Below are 19,623 nucleotides of genomic sequence, written 5' to 3'. Positions count from 1 at the left end.
TCACTCTGTGCTTAGTTCCATGCAAATTTAAGTAATCCAAGGTTTTATTCAATTTGTTTATGAGATTTGTCATGGGATAGGGGCATCATTTATTGCCAATCCCTAGTTGGTATTGAGAAGGTGGTGGTAAGCTGCCTTCTTAAACCACTGAAGTCCACCAAATGTGTGTGGACTCACAAAGCTGTTAGGGTGGGAGCTCCGGGATTTTGACCTTATGACAGTGAAGGAACATTGATATAGTTCCAAATAAAGTTGTGTGTGGGTTGGACGGGAACTTGCAATGTGGTTATGTTCATTTTTCATTTGCTGTTCTTGCCCTTCTGGATAGTAATGGTCATTGGTTTGGAGGTGCTGTCTGAGGAGCCTTATTAATTTCTGCAGTACATCTTGTGAATGAGACACTCTGCTGATACTGAGTTAGTGGTGGAGGGACTGCATGTTTGATGATGCTAATTGAGTTTTTCTGCTTTGACCAGCTGCAGTGATGTGCCAGTGATGTAGTTACCAGATTCTGCCCATGGAGGTGGATGTGAGCTAGCGGAGAGTGCAGGAGAAAACCTTGCTTGTTCATCCTCTGAGGGTTTAGTGACTTCTTCTTGAGATATTGAAGAGGAACTGATAGGTGAGGGACTGGTCTCTTTGGGGCAGAGGCTGCATGGTGCCATTGGTGTCTGCTTAAGAGAAGATAGGGACCAAATTGTGTAACAGGGACAGAAGGTTGAGCTTGTTAAGAACACGTCCACAGTGGTGGTAATGGGATAACAGTACAGCATAGCATAATGAAACATATTTAGTTGCCTCGACTTCGAGATTCAGGATTCTGCAGCTCAGCAGTCTCAGACCATTAGCCTTGGTAGGATGCATGTGCAATGGCAGACTTAGGGTGAACTTGAGGTAAATTACCCTTGCAGAACACAGAGGTTGATGACCTTATGGCATTACTCTGCCTTTCTTCTGCCCATGGAATTAGCACTTGGGTGGCTATTTCTGATCACACTGGCAATTTCTGGTCCTGAGGAATGAGGACAATCCTCTTCTCAACTGCCCTGTCCACCAGGATTCAAGATCCCTGTCCACAAACTAGGTTGCCAAATACCCTTTCTCAGCTACCTCCTTTCAAATTGTGGTCAAGTAACACATTTGAAATGATAGTTTCTGGCTTGCAGCATTTGAACGAGTGTGCAGCAGGGATTTAAATAAGGTTCCTCCAGCATCACTGCATGAAGACCCCAGCAGCAGTAGGCACTTTCGCTTCTGCGATCTCGTGATTTAACAAGCAGTGTCGCTTGGATGCATAATTGCAGAGGTGAACAGCGGAAGACTGATGAGACGTTGCCATGGCCCACAGAGGGGACCCTCAATTAAACTCGCCAAAAATTACACATTTCCAAAATATGGGAAAATTCAGCTCATTTTCTTCTAATCTTATCATAGTTTCACCTCAACCAAATAAAATGTTTCAGGATTTCTCTAATTCTATATACTTCAAAGTACGCCTGGAAATAAAGATGCTGAAATTTAACTTTACATGAGAATTATACTATTTCAACATAAGATAATAGTTCAAAGGAGATCAGATCAATTGATCATAGTTAAGTATCATGGGTTTACCTGCATCTCTATCAGGCGAAGCTGAAAATAAATCCTTAAATACCTCTGGAACCTTTATCTTCTGACTAATTTGAAATGACTCTGATAAATTGTCCGTATCAAGCCCCTGTACAAAATAATTTGTGATAACATAAGACTTGTACAGATTTCAGTGTTGAAGTTGAACAATGTAAAACGAACACAAGTTGAAATGTATTTGGAATGCACTGTGAATCAAGAAATATTTTAATTGAATTACTAGTTGAATTACTGCTCTATCTCATGGCCAATATTTCCTGCACAGAAGCACAGAGTAGTTACCATAATTGAACAGTGAAGGTAGAGGTGCAGAATTATTGGGTCTTAAGATTTGTTTCCATCAACTTGGCAATGCAAAAATAATGAATTAAGATCAGACCACTCTGACGCAGAGAAGTTGAGAACTATGGTGGAGACTAAAACAGAAATCAGATTTACATAGCGGGGGTGTGGGTTAAAAGATCAGAAGTCAAGTTAGGATGGGAAGAGATTGAAGGTCAAATGGAGAGGATGGCATTGATCACAGTGGGAAAGAGGGCCGAACCTTTTGCAGTGAGGTACCGAATGCAGGGTGTGTTTCTGACTCCCTTGGTCAAATGTGATGTCCTGCTAATCCTGGCTCCACAACCATATATATTTATTTAATAAAACACTTAATTTTGTTGGTTGCAGCCTAATTGGCTTTCCCAAGGTCTTGTTTTATTGCTTGGATATTTAGAGCTTAGGTCTTGATCATTTGGTCCCTTAATGGAAATTGCTGGGGCCTAACATCTGTTTCAGACATGGATATTGCAAAATTGTACTACTTCTTTTCCCAATTTGGCAGATTCTGGCTGAAGATATGTGCACGCTTCTGCCCTATCACATTAGGTTATAGTGTATTTAGAAGCCAGAGCATTTGGAGAAAAAAGTAGTGATATCTTGAAACGTATTCATATTATAGAGGAGGTGGTGTTGGTTGTCTTAAATCACATAAAAGTGGATAATCCCGAGACCTGATTAGGTGTATCCCAGAACTTTGAGGGAAGCTAGGGAAGTGATTGCTGGGCCCCTTGCTGAGATATTTGTATCAATAGCCATGGGTGAGGTGCTGGAAGACTGGAAGGTGGCCAATGTGGTGCCATTATTTAAGAAAGGTGGTAAGGAAAACCCAAGGAACTATAGACCAGTGAGCCTGATGTCAGTAGTGGGCAAGTTTTTGGAGAGGATTCTGAGGACAGGATTTACAGGTATTTGGAAAGGCAAGGACTGATTAGGGATAGTCAACATGGCTTTGTGTGTGGAAAATCATGTTTCACTAACTTGATTGAGTTTTGAAGAAGTAACAAAGAGGATTGTTGAGGGCAGAGTGGTAAACATAATCTATATGGACTTCAGCAAGGTCTTCAACAATGTTCCACATGGTAGACTGGTTGGCGAGGTTAGATCACATGGAATTGAAGGAGAGCTAGCCATTTGGATACAAAATTGGCTTGATTCAGTGGGTGGTAGTGGAGGGTTGCTTTTCAGACTGGAAGCCTGTGGCCAACAGTGTACCGCAAGAATCGGTGCTGGCTCCACTGCTTTTTGTCATTTATGTAAATAATTTGGATGTGAAAATAGGACAAATGGGTTAGTATGTTTGCTGATGACACCAAAATTAGTGGTGTAATGAACAGTGAAGAAGGTATCTCAGGGTACAACGGGACCTTGATCAGATGGGTAAATGGGCTAAGGAGTGGCAGATGGAGTTTAATTTAGATAAATGTGAAGTATTGCATTTTGATAAAGCAAATCAGGGCAGGACCCTAATGTTAGGGTCCTGGGAATCATTGTTGAACAGAGAGACCTTGGTTTGCAGTTGCTTAATTCCTTGAAGGTGTTGTCACAGATAGACAGGGTAGTGAAGAAGGCATTAGATACACTTGCCTTTATCGGTAATGCATTGAGTACAGGAGTCAGGGTGTCATGTTGTGAATGTACGGGACATTGGTAAGGCCACATTTGGATTACTGTGTTCAGTTCTGGTCTCCCTGCTTTGGAGAAGTGCTTAAACTTGAAAGGGTTCAGAAAAGATTTACAAGGATGTTGTTGAGATTGGAGCATTTGAGCTATATGGAGAGGCTGAATAGGCTGGGGCTATTTTTCCTGGAGCACCAGAGGCTGAGGGGTGGATTTACAGAGGTTTATAAAATCATGAAGGGCAGGGATAGGGTGTATAACCAAGTTCTTTTTTACACAGGAAGGGGAGTCCAAACATAGAAGGCATTGTTTAAGGTGAGAGGGGAAAATTATTAAGGGGACCAAAGGGGAAACTTTTTCATACAGAGGGTAGTGTACATATGGAATAAGCTGCCAGAGGAAGTGGTGGGGGCAGGTACAATTACAACATTTAAAAGGCATCTGGATGGTTACATGAATAGGAAGGGTTTAGAGCGATATGGGCCAAATGGGACTAGACTATTTTGGGATATCTGGTTGTTATGGATGAATTGGACTGAAAGGTCTGTTTCCATGCTGTACAACTCAATAACTCTGTAATTGTTTGTCGGTAAAGCAAAAAGCCAACATCAGAAGTAGATTTGTTTGGCAAATTACTAGCATTGAGGTTCATACATTGAGTCTTTCTCCTGAACTCTACTCTGTTAAATTTCTGAGAGGAATACATGAATGTATTATACATAGAACATAGAACAGTACAGCACAGAACAGACCCTTCAGACCACGATGCTGTGCCGACCGTTAAATTCGAAGACAAAAGCACCGTTGAGATTCGAACTCAGGATCTCCTGTTTACTAGACAGGTGCTTTAACCAACTAAGCCACGGTGCCTAAATTATCCTGCACTGAAAACAGACAAAGGTCAATGTGAAGCCACTGGAACCTGGCAAATAATGCTCCTGAATTGGGAATATGTTTTCTTGATGACCAGAAGCTACAGACCAGCTTTTAGGTTAATGTAAAGTCATGGTTTTCAATGTTTACTTGCAACAGCTCCAATAAAAATGGGAACCTTCTCATCAGCAATGTCAGCATATAGCCTAAAGGGAGGGAAATGCAACTTAATGGTTGCAGTGCAGTTTTTAAAAATTAAAATGTTGAATAAAATTCTCCTGAGAACATTAAACTGCTCTAACATTCTGTGCACAGCGATCATGATATTAATATTCAGTTCTGGAAGTCACTGGAGCACATGAACATTGCAGGCCTACGCAACCAGAAAAAAACATTAGAGGTAACACTGTTTGTCACATGGGAATCATGACTTCCTTCCACTCAAGTTTCATCAAGCTCAAGAAAAATCTTGCCTTTCAAATCTTCAGAAAATTCCAAACTACAACACAACCAATGAAATACTATTGAACTATAGTTGATGTTATGAGAATATGGTCGTCAGATTGGTCACAGTGCAGTTCCCCAAAAAGCAGAGAACTTGAGGATGCTGGAAATGAGGAACAAAAACAGAAATTGCTGGAAAAATTCAGTAGGTCTGACAGCATCTGTGGAGAGAAAGCAGAGTTAACATTTCAGGTGCGGTGACCCTTCTTCAGAAGTGATTGAGGATAGGAAAAGGAGGTTAGTATACATGCTGAAAATGAGGTGGGCAAGAGGGAGGACTAAATGTTAGGTTTAAATGGAGCCCAGAGAGAGGGAACAACTGTTGGGTAGACAGAGGAATGGGTAAAGGCCACCCTGGAAGAATGAATTGCTGCTAATGGGGACCACTAGTAGCTGACAATGAGTCGTTGTGATAGCAGCCCATATAATGACAAGGTCCAGTATGTGGGACAAGGTGCTTAGGCCCTAAAATTATTGAACTCGATATTGAGATATTGAGTCCTGAAGGCTGCAAGGTCCCCAAGTGGAAAATAAGATGCTGTCCTTTCAGCTTGCGCTGAGCTTCACTGAAGCACTACAGCATGATTGAGACAGAGACGTTGGCCAGAGAACAGATTGTCTATTGTCTATTGAACTAGACAATAGGAAGCTAAGGATAATTTTTGCACACAGAATGTAGGTGTTCTACAGAACTGTCACCCAGTCTGTGTATTGTCTCCCCAATGTGAAGCAGACCACATTGTGAGCAGAGAATACAGTAGACTAGATTGAATGAAGTGCAGTTAAATTGCTGCATCACCTAGAAGATATGTCTGGGGCATTGGGTAGTAAGGAAGGATAATGTAGAGAGGCAAGTATTGTGGGCGTAAGGGGCGGTGTTGGAAGTGGAGAAGTGGAGAAGGAGTGAACCTAGGTATCCCAGATGGAATAGAGCCTGTGGAAGGCTGACAAGGGAGGGAAGGGGAATGTGTGTCTGGTGGTGGTTACCCACTGGGGATAGCAGAAATGATGGCTAATGATCCTTTGGAATTGAATGCTGGTGGGATGGTACATGAGGACCTGAGGAACCCTGTTGCTGTTCTGGGAGGAAAGAGAAGGCGGGAGGGTCAAAGTACAGGTGTTTTATCAGAAATGTCACGTGGTGGTGGGGAATCCTCAGTTCAGAAAGAAGGTGGACATTTGTCGAAGCTGGCATCATCAAAACAGAAGCGATGGAGACGGAGAAACTGGGAGAATGGGATAATTTTAAAATAAAGTTTTAAAGGAAGCAGTTGTGAGGATATAAATTCAAGTAACTGTGGGAGTCAGTGAGTTTGTAGTGGATATTGGTGACCAGCCTAGCCCCATTGACTTACACAGTTACTTTGACTTGGATTGTGAAGTGCACTCATCTTGCTATAACACTAGACCACTGAGTTTAGTTACAAGCCACACTTGTAGGGAATATGGTTCAACTTAATCTCAATTCTCCAAACTGCATTCCCCCCAACAGCCGAGCTATCCTCTGTATTCCCCAAATAACCCTTACTCATTAGTGTAGTATCTTTCTTAGAGAATTCCAGTAAACTTGTGCAGTGTGGACTATCATTTCTATGATCCTAGTGACTTCCCCTGAAAATCTTAATAGTTCTTGGTTTGCTTTCAATTGTCAGGAGTATGGTTGAGGTTTTTTAGCAGAAAGATTCAATTTGTTCTCTTTTGATCAATCAGATACTGAATATATATTTATTATGCTCATCCTTTTCTGATCAATGAGAAAAGCAGTTACACACAGACTTAAAAAGGAGAACTGAAAAAATACCTGAGCTGAGTCCAAGGGTTTGTTCATATCAGACTGAAAGTATGATGGGACAATCATGTTCTTAAGAGCTAGTTTGGTTCCTTTTACTTCATCAAGCTCTTGCCTGTCAGTGCAAAATTACAGCTGTTATAAACTATACTAACACATCTAATGCCAGTTACACTTAGTGACAATATCCAGAAGTACACACTTTAAGGTGATCATTGGTCAGAATTGACAGTATGAAATCCTTGGAAGTTTTACAGTCTTTTTGCAAAGCAATCTTGAAATTGTCTTTCTAATAATCATTTCTGACAACTAATGATCTAATCACTTATCAAAATAATTTGTTAATTCTTACTTTGTTCATTGCACATTATTATATGTATGGGAAATCATGATTAGTGCTGAATGCAAGCAAACTCACAACTTAAATACTGAGTACCACACAGAATTGTAAAACTGTGATTGCTAATACTCTAGGATAAAAGAGAATATCCTTTTATTGTCACATGTATTCAATGTAAAATACAGAGAAAAGTGTGTACCATTGCCATACAAAGGTGCCATTCACAATAACTTAAAATAAAACTTATAAAAATTACATATGTGGTAGTACTGCTAAAAATGTCAAAACAAGAATTTATTATTACTATTCTAGTTTTATTCCAAGTAAGGAAGAAGGTTTGGGAAAATTCAAATTGTTGACTTAGGCTTGATTTGTTTCATTATGTGAATTCTGATTACTTTGAACTCAAAATCTAAACTATGAGATCTTTGGTCAACATGGGGACTTGCATGTGTATTCTATACCCAATTGTGAATGTTGCTACTTTTGATTCTCAGTAGTATGCCATATAGAGCACAGAGGAAATATAGAGGAAAAAAAGGTGGGAACAGTAACTTGAACAGTAAGATATTTGTCTTTATTCATTCATGGGGTGTGGATGCTACTGGCAAACCAGCATTTATTTTGCAATCGTGAATTCCCTGACGTAGCCGGTTCTGAGCCACTACCTGTTAAATGTATTGAGACATACAGTGCTGTAAGGATGAGAGTGCCAGATTACAAATGAGTGTACATATCGTAAGAGTCAGATGAGGGTAAATTTAGACTAGTATGTGAGCCCATTCAATGTGGCTTGTTTCAAGCCAGTTCTCTTTTAAACACAGGCCAAATACTTTAGTTAGTACCATGTGGTTACTTAGTAAGATGAAGTGGAATTGACAAATCAAGCTGTCAATTCTTTGTTGATTGCAAATGTCCATTTCTAAGTACTTAGTTTAAGCCAACACAAAAACATTTGTATTTGTTGTTGTGCATTCCAACTGATTTTGGTAAGATACAAACACACATAAGGATATCTTCGTGTAGAAAAGGAGGAGATTGTATGCAAAATCGTTAGTTCAAGGGGTTTGATAATTAGGTCCAGAATCAAGTTGGAAGTGGCTTGCATTCAAATATCATCACGTAATCCTATATATGCTTGCCATATGACAGTGTTTCAAACTTTCTTGCTGTCTTTGAGTAGCTGTTCCATCTCTAACTGATTCTCTAGTTCCCAGTATAAGGAATTGCATTACTTATACAAAGTGTGTACCATAATTATTAAAATTTGTTGGTTTCACTGTGGCTTTGTGGAGTTGATGGAGCCAATGCGAAAGGTCTTGGCATTTGCACTGGGATTGACAATTTTTTTTTGCAGAATTAATAAATTTAGCTGGGGGCCACGTAGCAGAATGTTTTGATAGGTTTGAGGAATCTATTGTTATTTCGAATGGTTAAGTATGGAATAAGAAGAAATAGTTAACATTCTGAAGGAACTATGTAACTGACATCTATGATCGATTTGGAAAGCCTTAGCTTTTTGATTTGTGTGGAACAGCTCCCGGTTTTCCATCATATTTTATTAACATTGGCACCTTCTTTAGTTCCTTACAAACTGACTTTCTTTGCTTGGCTTGCTATTACCTGTATTGTTCTAATTTTTGTGGCCACCGAGATGTCTGCTTCTGCTCTTTATTGCTGCATGAAAGGAGAGAAATCAAGTTATAGAATATTAAAATTACTAATATATTCATATATAATTCATGATAGGTGTGCTCCAGTTGGAAAGTGTTTTCTGTAAGCAAACTGTGCAAATGAATAAATGCTTATCTTCTTGGTACTTAAAAAAAACAAGCACAGGGAGCAATACCCAGAGTAATATGAACAAATATCATTTCCTGATAAATGCCATGACTTATATAGCTGTTTGGAAGTTTTCATTCTGAGTATGTATTTAGCATTATTGTTTGAATGTCATAATTTCTTTATTATTCTTAATGGTGCAAAGAACAAACCTACATATGATGCAAGCAATTAGAAAGACTAAAAGAATATTGGAAACAAATGCAAAAGAAAAAGGAATATTGGCATTGACTCCAATGGAAGTAGAATATCAAAGTAGAGATACTTCATAGTTGTCAAAAGTTGAAAAGAGGTGATTGCAGAGATGGCAGAGACATTGTACATAATGTTCTAAGATTTCTTGGATTCTGGAGGGATCCCAGTGGATTGAAAAACAATTAATGTAATACCATTATTCAATTAAGGAGGTGACTGTAAGCCGGTTTGCCCAACATCTGTTATAGAGAAATATCTAGAATTCATTACAAAGGAGGTTAAAGAACAGAATGGTTAGGAAGTCCTATGTACTAACCATGATTTTGCAAAATGGAAATTGTATTTAACTTATTTATTTGAATTTTTTTTAAAGGAAGTAACAAGCAAAATGGATAAAAAGGAACCTATGCATTTAGTGCATTTGGATTTCCAAAAAGCATTTGAAAATATGCCACATTAAATGCAGCTACACAAAGTAAGAGCTCATGAAGTCAACGATAATATATACAAGCATGGATAAAGGAATGTTTTGCTAAAAGGAAGTATAGAATAGGGATAAATAGGAGATTTTCAGGTTGGCACGCCTGGTTGGAGTGCCATTGAAATCAGTTCTGAGCCCTCAACTATTTATAAACTATGTCAATGACTTGGATATTGGCAATGACTGCATGTAGCTAGATTTGTTGATGATATCAAGATAGGCAAGAAAGTTTATTGTCAAGAGGTGGTGGAGAATCTGAACAGTAATATGAGAGGACAAACATTTGGCAGCTGGCATTTAGTAGAAAAGTATGAAGTTGCCTACTTTAACAGGAAGAATTGAAAAGTAGTATACTATTTAAATGGAGAAACTCTGCAGAACTCTGATGTTAAGAGGGATCTAGGTATCTTGAAATGCAGGTTACAGTGATCAGGAAAGCAAATAGAATTCTGGTGCTAATTGCAAGTGAAATGGAATATAAGGGTAGAAAACACTTTATTGCACTTGTAGAAGGTATTAGTAAGACCACACCTGGAGTACTTTGTACAATTTGGTCTTGTTTGAAAAAGAATGAAACAATTGCATTACAGGCAATTCAGAAACAGTTCACTTATTCCTGAGTTAAAGCATTTTTTTTTATGAAGTAAAGGATTAAGCTTTTATCCATTGGAGTTTACAAAGATGATTATTATTGAATTATTTATGATGGTGAGTGATTTAACTTGTCTTTTGGGGTAGATCCTGGAAGAATATTTCCATTATGGAAAGACCAGACTTGGGGACATGGTCTAGGAATAAGACTTCTGCTTTTTAAAATAGAGATGAGGTGATATTTTTCTCTCAGGGTCATTAGCGTTATGCTCTCAACACATGGTAAATGGGACAAGTCAGATCTCAGAGTAAGATTGGGCTTGATACATCATTTTTAAAAAATGTAGTTCACATGATGGTCAGTCACTAAAGTATAGTGACACAAGATTCCAGAGTTTTTTAACAACAGCACAGAAGATTATCACAAAAAGAATGGCAACTAAAAATGAAACTATCTAGATATAGAAGAACAGTTTAGAAAAATCTGTACAACAAGTTTTCAACCTATTTCTCAACACCATTAATTTAGAGATTCAATATGTACAAATTACCCCTCTCAACTTGTTAAAGTTCTATTTAACTGATTCGCTGGGTACCTTTTCTGTGAAGTTTCTTTTTGTATAGGTCTGCAGCATGGAAACAGGCCCTTCAGCCCAATTTGCCCATGCTAACCAGTCTTCATAATTAAACTAGTCCCATTTGCCTGTGTTTGGTCCGTATCCCTCCATACCTATTCCATCCATGTATCTGTCCATATGTTTCTTAAATGACAAAATTGTACTCACTTCCACCACTACCTCTGGCAGTCTGTTCCATGACCACTTGATTATTCTGAACTGAAAGTAAGTTAGTCATCTTAAATATTTACTAACTTGTCATAAACCACCACCCAATAAATAATTTTACATTAACATGCCACACAAATCGACAGCCATTTGCTTTCTGAAGTATACTGGAGTAACAACACTGTTTCATCAGGATTCTGAGCTTGATTTTACTTTCAAACAAACCTCCTTAGAAATGAACCTAGTTTATCTGCCTTCATGGTAAAACTGACCTTCCAAAAATGATATTATAATAAATAATCATAAATGATACATCTATCATCACATTAGTCTGTGGACTTATCTTCCTCAGTAAACAGTGGAAGCTAAATAATTGAATTTACACAATATTGAGTTATAATATCGCAGCAGACTAGAAGGTGGAGTTGAGACTGTAATCAATCAGCCAATATCTTACTGAATAGTTCAATAGGCTCAAAGGGCTGAATGTCCTGCTCCTAAGTCCTAAGTTCCAAGTCTGATTTCTAAGGTGGATGTTAAATATCCCACAGAAATATTTTGACAAGGAGTTGGGGAGATAGACATAGAATCCTGACTAATATTTATCGCTCAATCAAAAGCCACAAATGACTATACCTGGTCATTACCACACTGCTGTTTGTGAAAACTTGTTAGATGTAAATTAGCTCTGCATTTTGTATATTACAACAGCTCAAATGGTTCAAAAGGCACCTAACTAACGGTAAAGCGCATTGGAAAATTCTGAGGTTGTGATAGTTGTGATACAAATGCAAGTTTTGTTTTACAATACACTATTACCCAAATACGTGTACTAGGAAACGTTACTTACAATCCATTTTCATACTGAAATGGAGGATCTTTCATTCCTTAGAATGCAGTTAGTCATTCAAGGGATCTGCGTTTTGATGTTGTTCCATGACTTTTATGGTATGGGAAATTAAGCAAAAGAGAGAGAAATATTGTGTCTTTGTTAAAGTTAGTCTGACATACCTTTCCAAGTTGATTTTAGTCCAATCACAGGTATCTGTCTCTGGTGTGCTCTTCATAGTGGACCTCACAGCATCCTCATAAATTGAAGCCACATCAACTGTGACAAATAATAAAGTTAGAAAATGTATAGAAACTGCACAGCCATTGTCAGATTCATTAGGTCACACTAATACATATTCGTGAAATTATATATGGTTTTTTAAACCCGATATTTCCAAAAGCCCAAAGTAATAAGTTATTGTGATTTACTGTAAAAATTGTGTTAATGATTTACATTTTCAAATCATAAGAAATTAATGGTGGGGGAAAGAATTTACAGAAATCTGTGGATTTCTCTGCCAGCTGTTATTAATTCCACAACAATCTGACATTACTTTGGGTGATGTTAGATTATGTTATAAATTCGCCAACTTAGTCTCCATAACAGGACTTGAAGTGCAATGTGGATATCCCCTACTATTTATTGTCTACCAACATGGTGGAAAACTATAGTTTTCTGGCTAAATGAAATATAGATGCATAAAAGTGCAACAAAAGTTTAAGCAATTACAAGCCAGATTTTTGTGCTACATTTATTTTTACCAACATGACACTCATTTTCCTCCACATCCACCATTTCCTGTTTATGTGAGAAGAGCCACCTCCTAAATCTGCACTTTCACTTGCATAGACAAAATAGTGGTGCTGGAAGAGCACTGCTGGTCAGGCACCATCCAAGGAGCAGGAGACTCGATGTTTCGAGCATAAGCTCTTCATCAGGAATGATGAAGAAGACCTTATGCTCCAAACGTCGACTCTCCTGCACCTCTGATGCTGCCTGACTGGCTGTGCTTTTCCAGCACCACACTTTTTGACACTGATCTCCAGCATCAGCAGTCTTCACTTTCTCCTTTCACTTGCATATGCCTGCAGGAGATATATAGCCCATGGATTTGTAATTCTTTCATTTATAACTGCCATACATCCCAAAATAGATTAATTCTGTAGCCTTGCTATAAATAGCATTTCTGATGTGGTTCAAGCAAGATCGGCTGAGTGATGCATTAGCCCCTGTTTGCAACTTGGTTGGCATCTGTATATTAAAGCTGAAAGTTCTGTTGTCTGATAACCACGAACAAGGTTGAACTGTTGCTGATTATTGTGCAGAAGGTGGCACAGCACATGTAGAACTTCCATATAAAACAAAGTTTTTGATGGCACAACTTTCACTCAGTCCCTCAGCATTACTTATTGGGAATATTAGGGGTTGGCATTGCCTTTCTTTGACGTTGTTTTTGTGCCCACTGGTCACCTTCTCCCTGCATCAAGCTATCCAAAGGAAGAATTTAATTAGGAAATGTGTCCTATTCAGTAATTTTTCTTTTCATGGGTAGGTGTTAAAAATATTTCAGCAGTTACCAAACTATCAAGCTACTGGGTGAGGGGGAAATGAATTGCTCTGGTTCTTTATTAATTTGACTGGTCACAACAAGCTTAATATATAAAGGACTCCCTTCAGTGTGGATACATTTCTCCCAGACAAAATGAATTTATGTTTTAAAAAGAGCTAATTTAGCCAGGCTTTCTTCCGTTAACAAAAGCACGAGCTTATTATTCACTAAATGTGAGAAAAATAATAATGATTAAATTCCCTAACAGGCCCTTCAGCCCAACAAGTCCACACCGATCCTCTGAAGAGTAACTCACCCAGACCCACTCCCCTACATTTACCCCTCACCACTGCACTAACACTATGGTCAATTTAGCATGGCCAATCCACCTAACCTGCACATCTTTGCATCATGGGAGGAAACCAGAGCACCCGGAGGAAACCCACACAGACACGGGGAGAATGCGCAAACCCCACACAGACGGTCGCCTGAGGCAGGAATCAAACCCGGGACCCTGGCGCTGTGGGTCAATTCAAATTCCATTTTACTGTGTGTGAATTACGCTGATAGAAATGGAGAAGATTTTCTACTAGTCTATGTGACCTTGCAAATGGTAAAACCAAAGAAGAGCATAGAGTACAAGCTGAGTCAAGTACATATTGAGTTTTATTGATATATCAATGGTAATTTAAAAATAATTACCTTGCAAGCTGGCTTCATCTGAAAATCTACACCGTTCTACACACCTATTCCCAGATGTTTAGATAATACAGATGGCAATTATGATCAAGCCTACTCAGATGATACTGCTCATATTAGGCTTTTATGTGGGTACTAGAAGGCACATTTTAGAAGTTCTGAAATACTACAAAAGATGCAACTTATTGAAAACCTGACTAGTATACATCAATTAACCTAGCAAGTAGTCCATTATAACTTTTGAAAGTCATGTTTAATGATTTAAAAGTTATTCTGAAGTGGTAGACTAGATCATTCTTACTGAATGATGGAGGGGGGGCTCAAGGGGCCAGAAGACCTATTCCTGCTTCTAATTCATATGCTCACATGAATTCAAGGCCACTGGCCATATTGAATTTTAAATATATTCAGGTGAAGAGGCAGATTTAAGAGATGGTTCTTCTCACTAGACAAGAAATACCTGTGTGTGTGTGTGTGTGTGTGAGTGTGTGGCGGGGGGGGTGGAGAAAGGGGGGATGCATGTCGGATCAACAAAAATGGACACAGCACAAACTCTGACCCTTAAAACTGCACTTAATTTTACACAACTTAACATACACAGCGTGTAGTTATTTCATGAGTCTGCATGGTCATATTACATTTTTAGTAATTCAAAATATTCACTTGGGGTAGCATTGAATCCAACAAATCAAGAGTGTAAAGGTATTGCTCATGGGTAGTCTCAGTTATTTCATGTTTATTGCAGAATATAAAATCCTTTGATTGTTTTTAAATAACTGAAAGCATTATTACAGAGTTTAGCTTTTTTAAAGTTTACATTGACGATTGCTGAAAAGACCCATGTATTCACATTGTAAATGTGTCAAAATGTACCTTTGTTTGATTCTTTCTCTTCAGTTTGACACACTTCTTCATCAGAGGAGGACTGCACAGGAATGATGTTGGTAATTTTGTGATAATGTAGGAAGTACATTCCAAAAGAAATTAATGACAAATAAGATGTACAATATAGATCCATAATGTACAATAGCTGAAAACGCATTTACTGACACATCCGAGTATTTCTAAATAACTTTTTATCTTTATCTTTATCTTGAATCTGGTAATAAACTAGTATAGTTATTCCTGGGAATTGAGAGTAGTTGGAATGTAGTGGCATTATACTGTACACAGAGTGGGAAGAGGGGTAAGTTGAATAGATTATGAGGGTGTCCATGGCAAAAGACAAAGTCAGTGATAATGGGCGCAATGGAGAAATAGATATGTAAAACAGGTCTTAATGTTAGGTGTAAAAAGTTTTTAAAAAAGGGCCAACTTGCAACTTACCAATAAGACACAGCTGGGAGAGGGTGAAGGTGGAAGAAAAATGCAGTACAGAGGTCAAACACAGAGATGTAGAATTTAATTTTGAATCTTGAGGGTGATAAACTGCCTAAGAAGAAAATGAACTTGCTCCTCCAGCTTGCGCTGTGCTTTGCTGAAACACTACAGTAGGCCAAGGACCAAAATATTATCATAGGAGTAAAATGATTTATTGAAATAGCAAATAATTGGAAGGGCAGGGTCATTTCTATGGAGAGTGAAGGTAACCTACAAAGCAGCCACCCGGTCTGTGTTTGGTCTTGCCAATGTAAAGGAGACATTGTGAACTGTGAGTATAGCAAACTTGGTTAAATAAAGTACAAACAAAATAATGCTTCATCTGGAAAGTGTGTTGGCAGTCTTGGATGGAGGGGATGTAGAAGGTTAATGGCAAGTATTATACCTTCTGTAATTGCACAGGCAGGTGCCATGGGACAGTAATAAAATGATGCAAGAGTGGACCACAATGTCATGGAGAGAATGGTCCCTGTTGAGTACTGACAATGGGTGAGAAGGGAAGAAGTGTTTGGTGGAGGTATCATGGTGGATGATGACCCTTTGTATGCAATACTGATGAAGTGGAAAGAAAGGATAAGGGGAATGTAATCATTGTTCTGAAAGGGGGTAGAAGGGGAGAGTGCAGGAGTGCAAGAGATGGGTGAGACACAAATGAGATCCTCGTGAAACATAATGGGTGAGAATCCTGCATTGAGGAAAAAGGGGCACGCGTTGGATACACTCTGATGTAGGGTGTCATCACTGGAACAGATGCGACTGGAAAAATGGAATGGTATCTTTGCAGGTAGCAAGGTGGGAGAAAGTGTAGTCAAAGTAACTGTGTGAGTCAGTATATTGGTGGACATCCTATACCCAGAAATGCAAACAATGACGTCAAGGAGGGAAAGCGAAGAGTCAGAGATGGACCAGATAAAGATGAGAGAAGATAAAAATTGGAAGCAAGTTTTCTAATACCTAACAAGAGCAGGAAGCAGCACTGATGACATCATCAATGTATTGGAGAAAGAGTCGTGGTATGAGTTGAAGTAGGAATGAAACAGGAATGTCTCATATACCCCACAAAGAGATATGCATAGCTGGGACCCTTATCGGATGAGTTAAAGGAATGTTGTTCAAAGGAAGAACCAGTTTAGCCAGGGAAAAGAGGGTGTACTGGTTGGGGACTTTTCAAGGAAGAAGTGGAGAGCCTAATGGAATGTACATGTAGAGGGATTGCACATCCATGATGAATACAAGGTGGTTTGGGTCAGAAAACTGGAAATTGTAGGGCTGATGTAAAGATGTAAAGTGTCAGGAGAATGTAAGTACAAACAAGAATATCAAAATTGGAATCAAGAATCAAGAAATTAGAATCAGTGTGACAGCAATAGTATTAGAAATTATGGTCCACATGGATAATAAAACATTTATTTATCAAAATAAAAGTTCAAGGAAAGGAGTAAACATGTCCATATATACAATACACTGGCCAGGGGCTCCTTGCCATATTATCAATAGAAAGAAAGACCTTGGAAGGAAGTGCTGCCTCACAGTGGACCCAGGTTTGATTCCAACCTTGCATGATTGAGTGTGTGGAGTTTACAAGTTCTGTCCATATCCATGTAAGTTTCTACTGACGGTTCCTGTTTCCTCTCTCAATTCAAAGATGTGCAGGCTAGGTGGTTTGGGCAGGCTAAATTGCCATGCAGTCACTAGGGATGTGCAAGCTAGGTGGATATGGGGATAGGGGATGGGATGGGCAGACAAGCTCTTTGCAAGGTCAGTGCAGACTCAATGGGCTGAATTGTCTCTTTCTGGAATATAGGGATTGTATGATTCCAAATCCAAACACAGCACATTCCTCCAGGAACGAGGTTTTGATGAGGTTCTGTCTGGCCTCTCAAGCTCGATAGTGCATGGGTCTACTTTGGTCTTTCGATGTTTACACAGATATCATTATCTTGCCCACAGTCCTGCATTTCCTTTGTATCCAGAACATCACCCCTTAGTTGGGTCTAGTTGTGAAGGCACAGCAAATGATAATAATGCAAGACATCCACTTTGAGTTGAGCAAGGCAACACTGGAGCAGTGAAGGCTCATCTTAAATAAGCCTATTGTCTATTCCACTAAGGCATTGGTGAAAGTGTGAGCTGGTTGTAACTCCATCCTGCAATAGTCTGAGAGTGTGGTGCTGCAAAAGCACAGCAGGTCAGGCAGCATCCAAGGAGCAGGAGAATCAATGTTTCAGGTATAAGCACTTCATCACATTCATAATGAGGGGCTTATGTCTGAATCGTCAATTATCCTGCTCCTAGGATGCTGCTTAACCTGCTGTGCTTTTCCAGTGCCACACATTTTGATTCTGATCTTCAGCATCTGCAGTCCTCACTTTTTTCTGATAGTCTCAGGGTTTCGCAAAGCTAACATTGACTGTATAAGAAAGGGAGTGTGTCTCAGCAGCGATCTCTGTATGATGTGAAAACTTTGAAATGGTGCAGGATATGAGAGCTTTCCAGCATGTACACATCATGACAACCCCTTGGATATTTGCCACATTCTTCGAGAAACTGGCATCTATGGTCACTGGGCAGTTGTTGAATGCTCAATCAGTTTGCCCGTTAATTCATTTTTAACCTCATGTTAATTCTAGATGTCAGAGTATAGGATAAATATTCTGCTTTATTGATATTATTTTTTCTATTTGCTTTCAACAATGGAATCTTGCTTTACTCTTTTAGTAAACACCTGAGAATTCAAATTTTGTCCACCTTACAAGAAAAGTTACTGGTCCCTAATTGGATCCTAACAAAATTGTGGTCTCATTCAGGATTATATCATCATCTTGCAGGTGAACTTATAACAGAGGTGTGAATGTCCTCAGGGTTGTGATGCAGTAATCAATTCATTGAACAGAAAGTCTTTGTGTATTTGGCTGTCATTAACCCCCCAGTGTGATCAGGTCAGCATGTATATCATTGGCTTAGTAATGGATGTACGATGATAGAATTACATGTGAGGAGGCAGTGAATTGGTGACCTTGTCCTGCCAAGAGATGCAAAGAATGCATCTGAGACACCAGAGGTGGAAATCGTTCAGCCTTTTCTCCTACCTAGCCTATGTTGTTTAGGTGTCATCACAATAGAGGAGTGCACAGAGGTTGCAGTTTTTGTCCTGCTTGATATTCTCTATCAGATTACTGTTGCTTTATATTCAGTCAGTTAGCTTGAACATAACAGATGCCATTTTTGTGATGTGTGTTGACTTCATTACTGTGTCAGATTAATGGAGTCTAGGTGCATGAAATTCTCGCAACTTCCAGTGTCAAATTCTTAATGCTGAGAGATGGCAATATGGACTGTAATAGTTAACTTCCTGATGTCAACTGTCAAACCAAAGTCCTTACAAGTGGATTAGAGTCTTTCCACTTATTGGTGATATTCTTCAGTATTGCTATCTATAACTGATATGCAATGTCCACAATTTTGGATGAACACACCCCATCTATCGGTTAATTAGATTTCATTTATGTGATGAATTATTTCAACAAAACGGGTTGGAAAGGCAAGAGGATTACAAGTTATTTTAGGGCAGCACTTGTTGCATGGTAAACAACTCTTTATTTAAAATAATACTGAGGAATTGCCTGACACTTTATCCTGTAAGTGTTACAACATAGAACATTAGAACGTACAACAGGACAACGCACTACAGGCCCTTTGACTCTCGATGTTGCGCCGACCTTTGGAACCGATCTGAAGCCCATCTAACCTACACAAATCCATTTTCATCCATATGCCTATTCAATGACCATTTAAATGCCCTTAAAGTTGATGAGTCTACTACTGTTGCAGGCAATGTGTTCCATGCCCCTACAACTTTCCGAGTAAAGAATTCATCTAAATTTCTCTAAACAAGAATTATGACTGCTACTAGCTGGGATAGAGATTATTTTGTATAAGACAGACGTTTTCTGCAATGTACATGTCATAGAGTCATAGAGATGTACAGCATGGAAACAGACCGTTCGGTCCAACCGTTCATGCCGACAAGATATCCCAACCCAATCTAGTCCCACCTGCCAGTACCCGGCCCATATCCCTCCAAACGCTTCCTATTCATATACCCATCCAAATGCTTCTTAAATGTTGCAATTGTATCAGCCTCCACCACATCCTCTGGCAGCTCATTCCATACACGTACCACCCTCTGCGTG

At 39.0% G+C, this 19,623-nt stretch overlaps 1 protein-coding gene and 1 non-coding gene across 2 annotated transcripts in view; both read right to left on the bottom strand.

The window, feature by feature from the left end:
* The window catches only part of spag17 (sperm associated antigen 17), a 227,811-nt gene that overhangs the window by 46,621 nt on the left and 161,567 nt on the right, over positions 1-19,623 (bottom strand). The window contains exons 41-45 of the mRNA XM_043700962.1: positions 14,924-14,975; positions 11,982-12,078; positions 8,700-8,753; positions 6,749-6,851; positions 1,612-1,717 (exon numbers count right to left, since the gene is read on the bottom strand). Coding sequence (XP_043556897.1) covers positions 1,612-1,717; positions 6,749-6,851; positions 8,700-8,753; positions 11,982-12,078; positions 14,924-14,975 — 412 coding nt within the window. The remainder of the gene's footprint in view (positions 1-1,611; positions 1,718-6,748; positions 6,852-8,699; positions 8,754-11,981; positions 12,079-14,923; positions 14,976-19,623) is intronic.
* trnat-agu lies at positions 4,367-4,440 on the bottom strand. The gene has a single exon. It is a non-coding gene; the product is annotated as a tRNA-Thr (tRNA).

This window comes from Chiloscyllium plagiosum, chromosome 12 (assembly GCF_004010195.1).
Source record: "Chiloscyllium plagiosum isolate BGI_BamShark_2017 chromosome 12, ASM401019v2, whole genome shotgun sequence".
Taxonomy (NCBI): Eukaryota; Metazoa; Chordata; class Chondrichthyes; order Orectolobiformes; family Hemiscylliidae; genus Chiloscyllium; species Chiloscyllium plagiosum.
The sequence above is the reverse complement of the archived record's forward strand: the minus strand, read 5'-3'. Positions and strand labels throughout refer to the sequence as shown.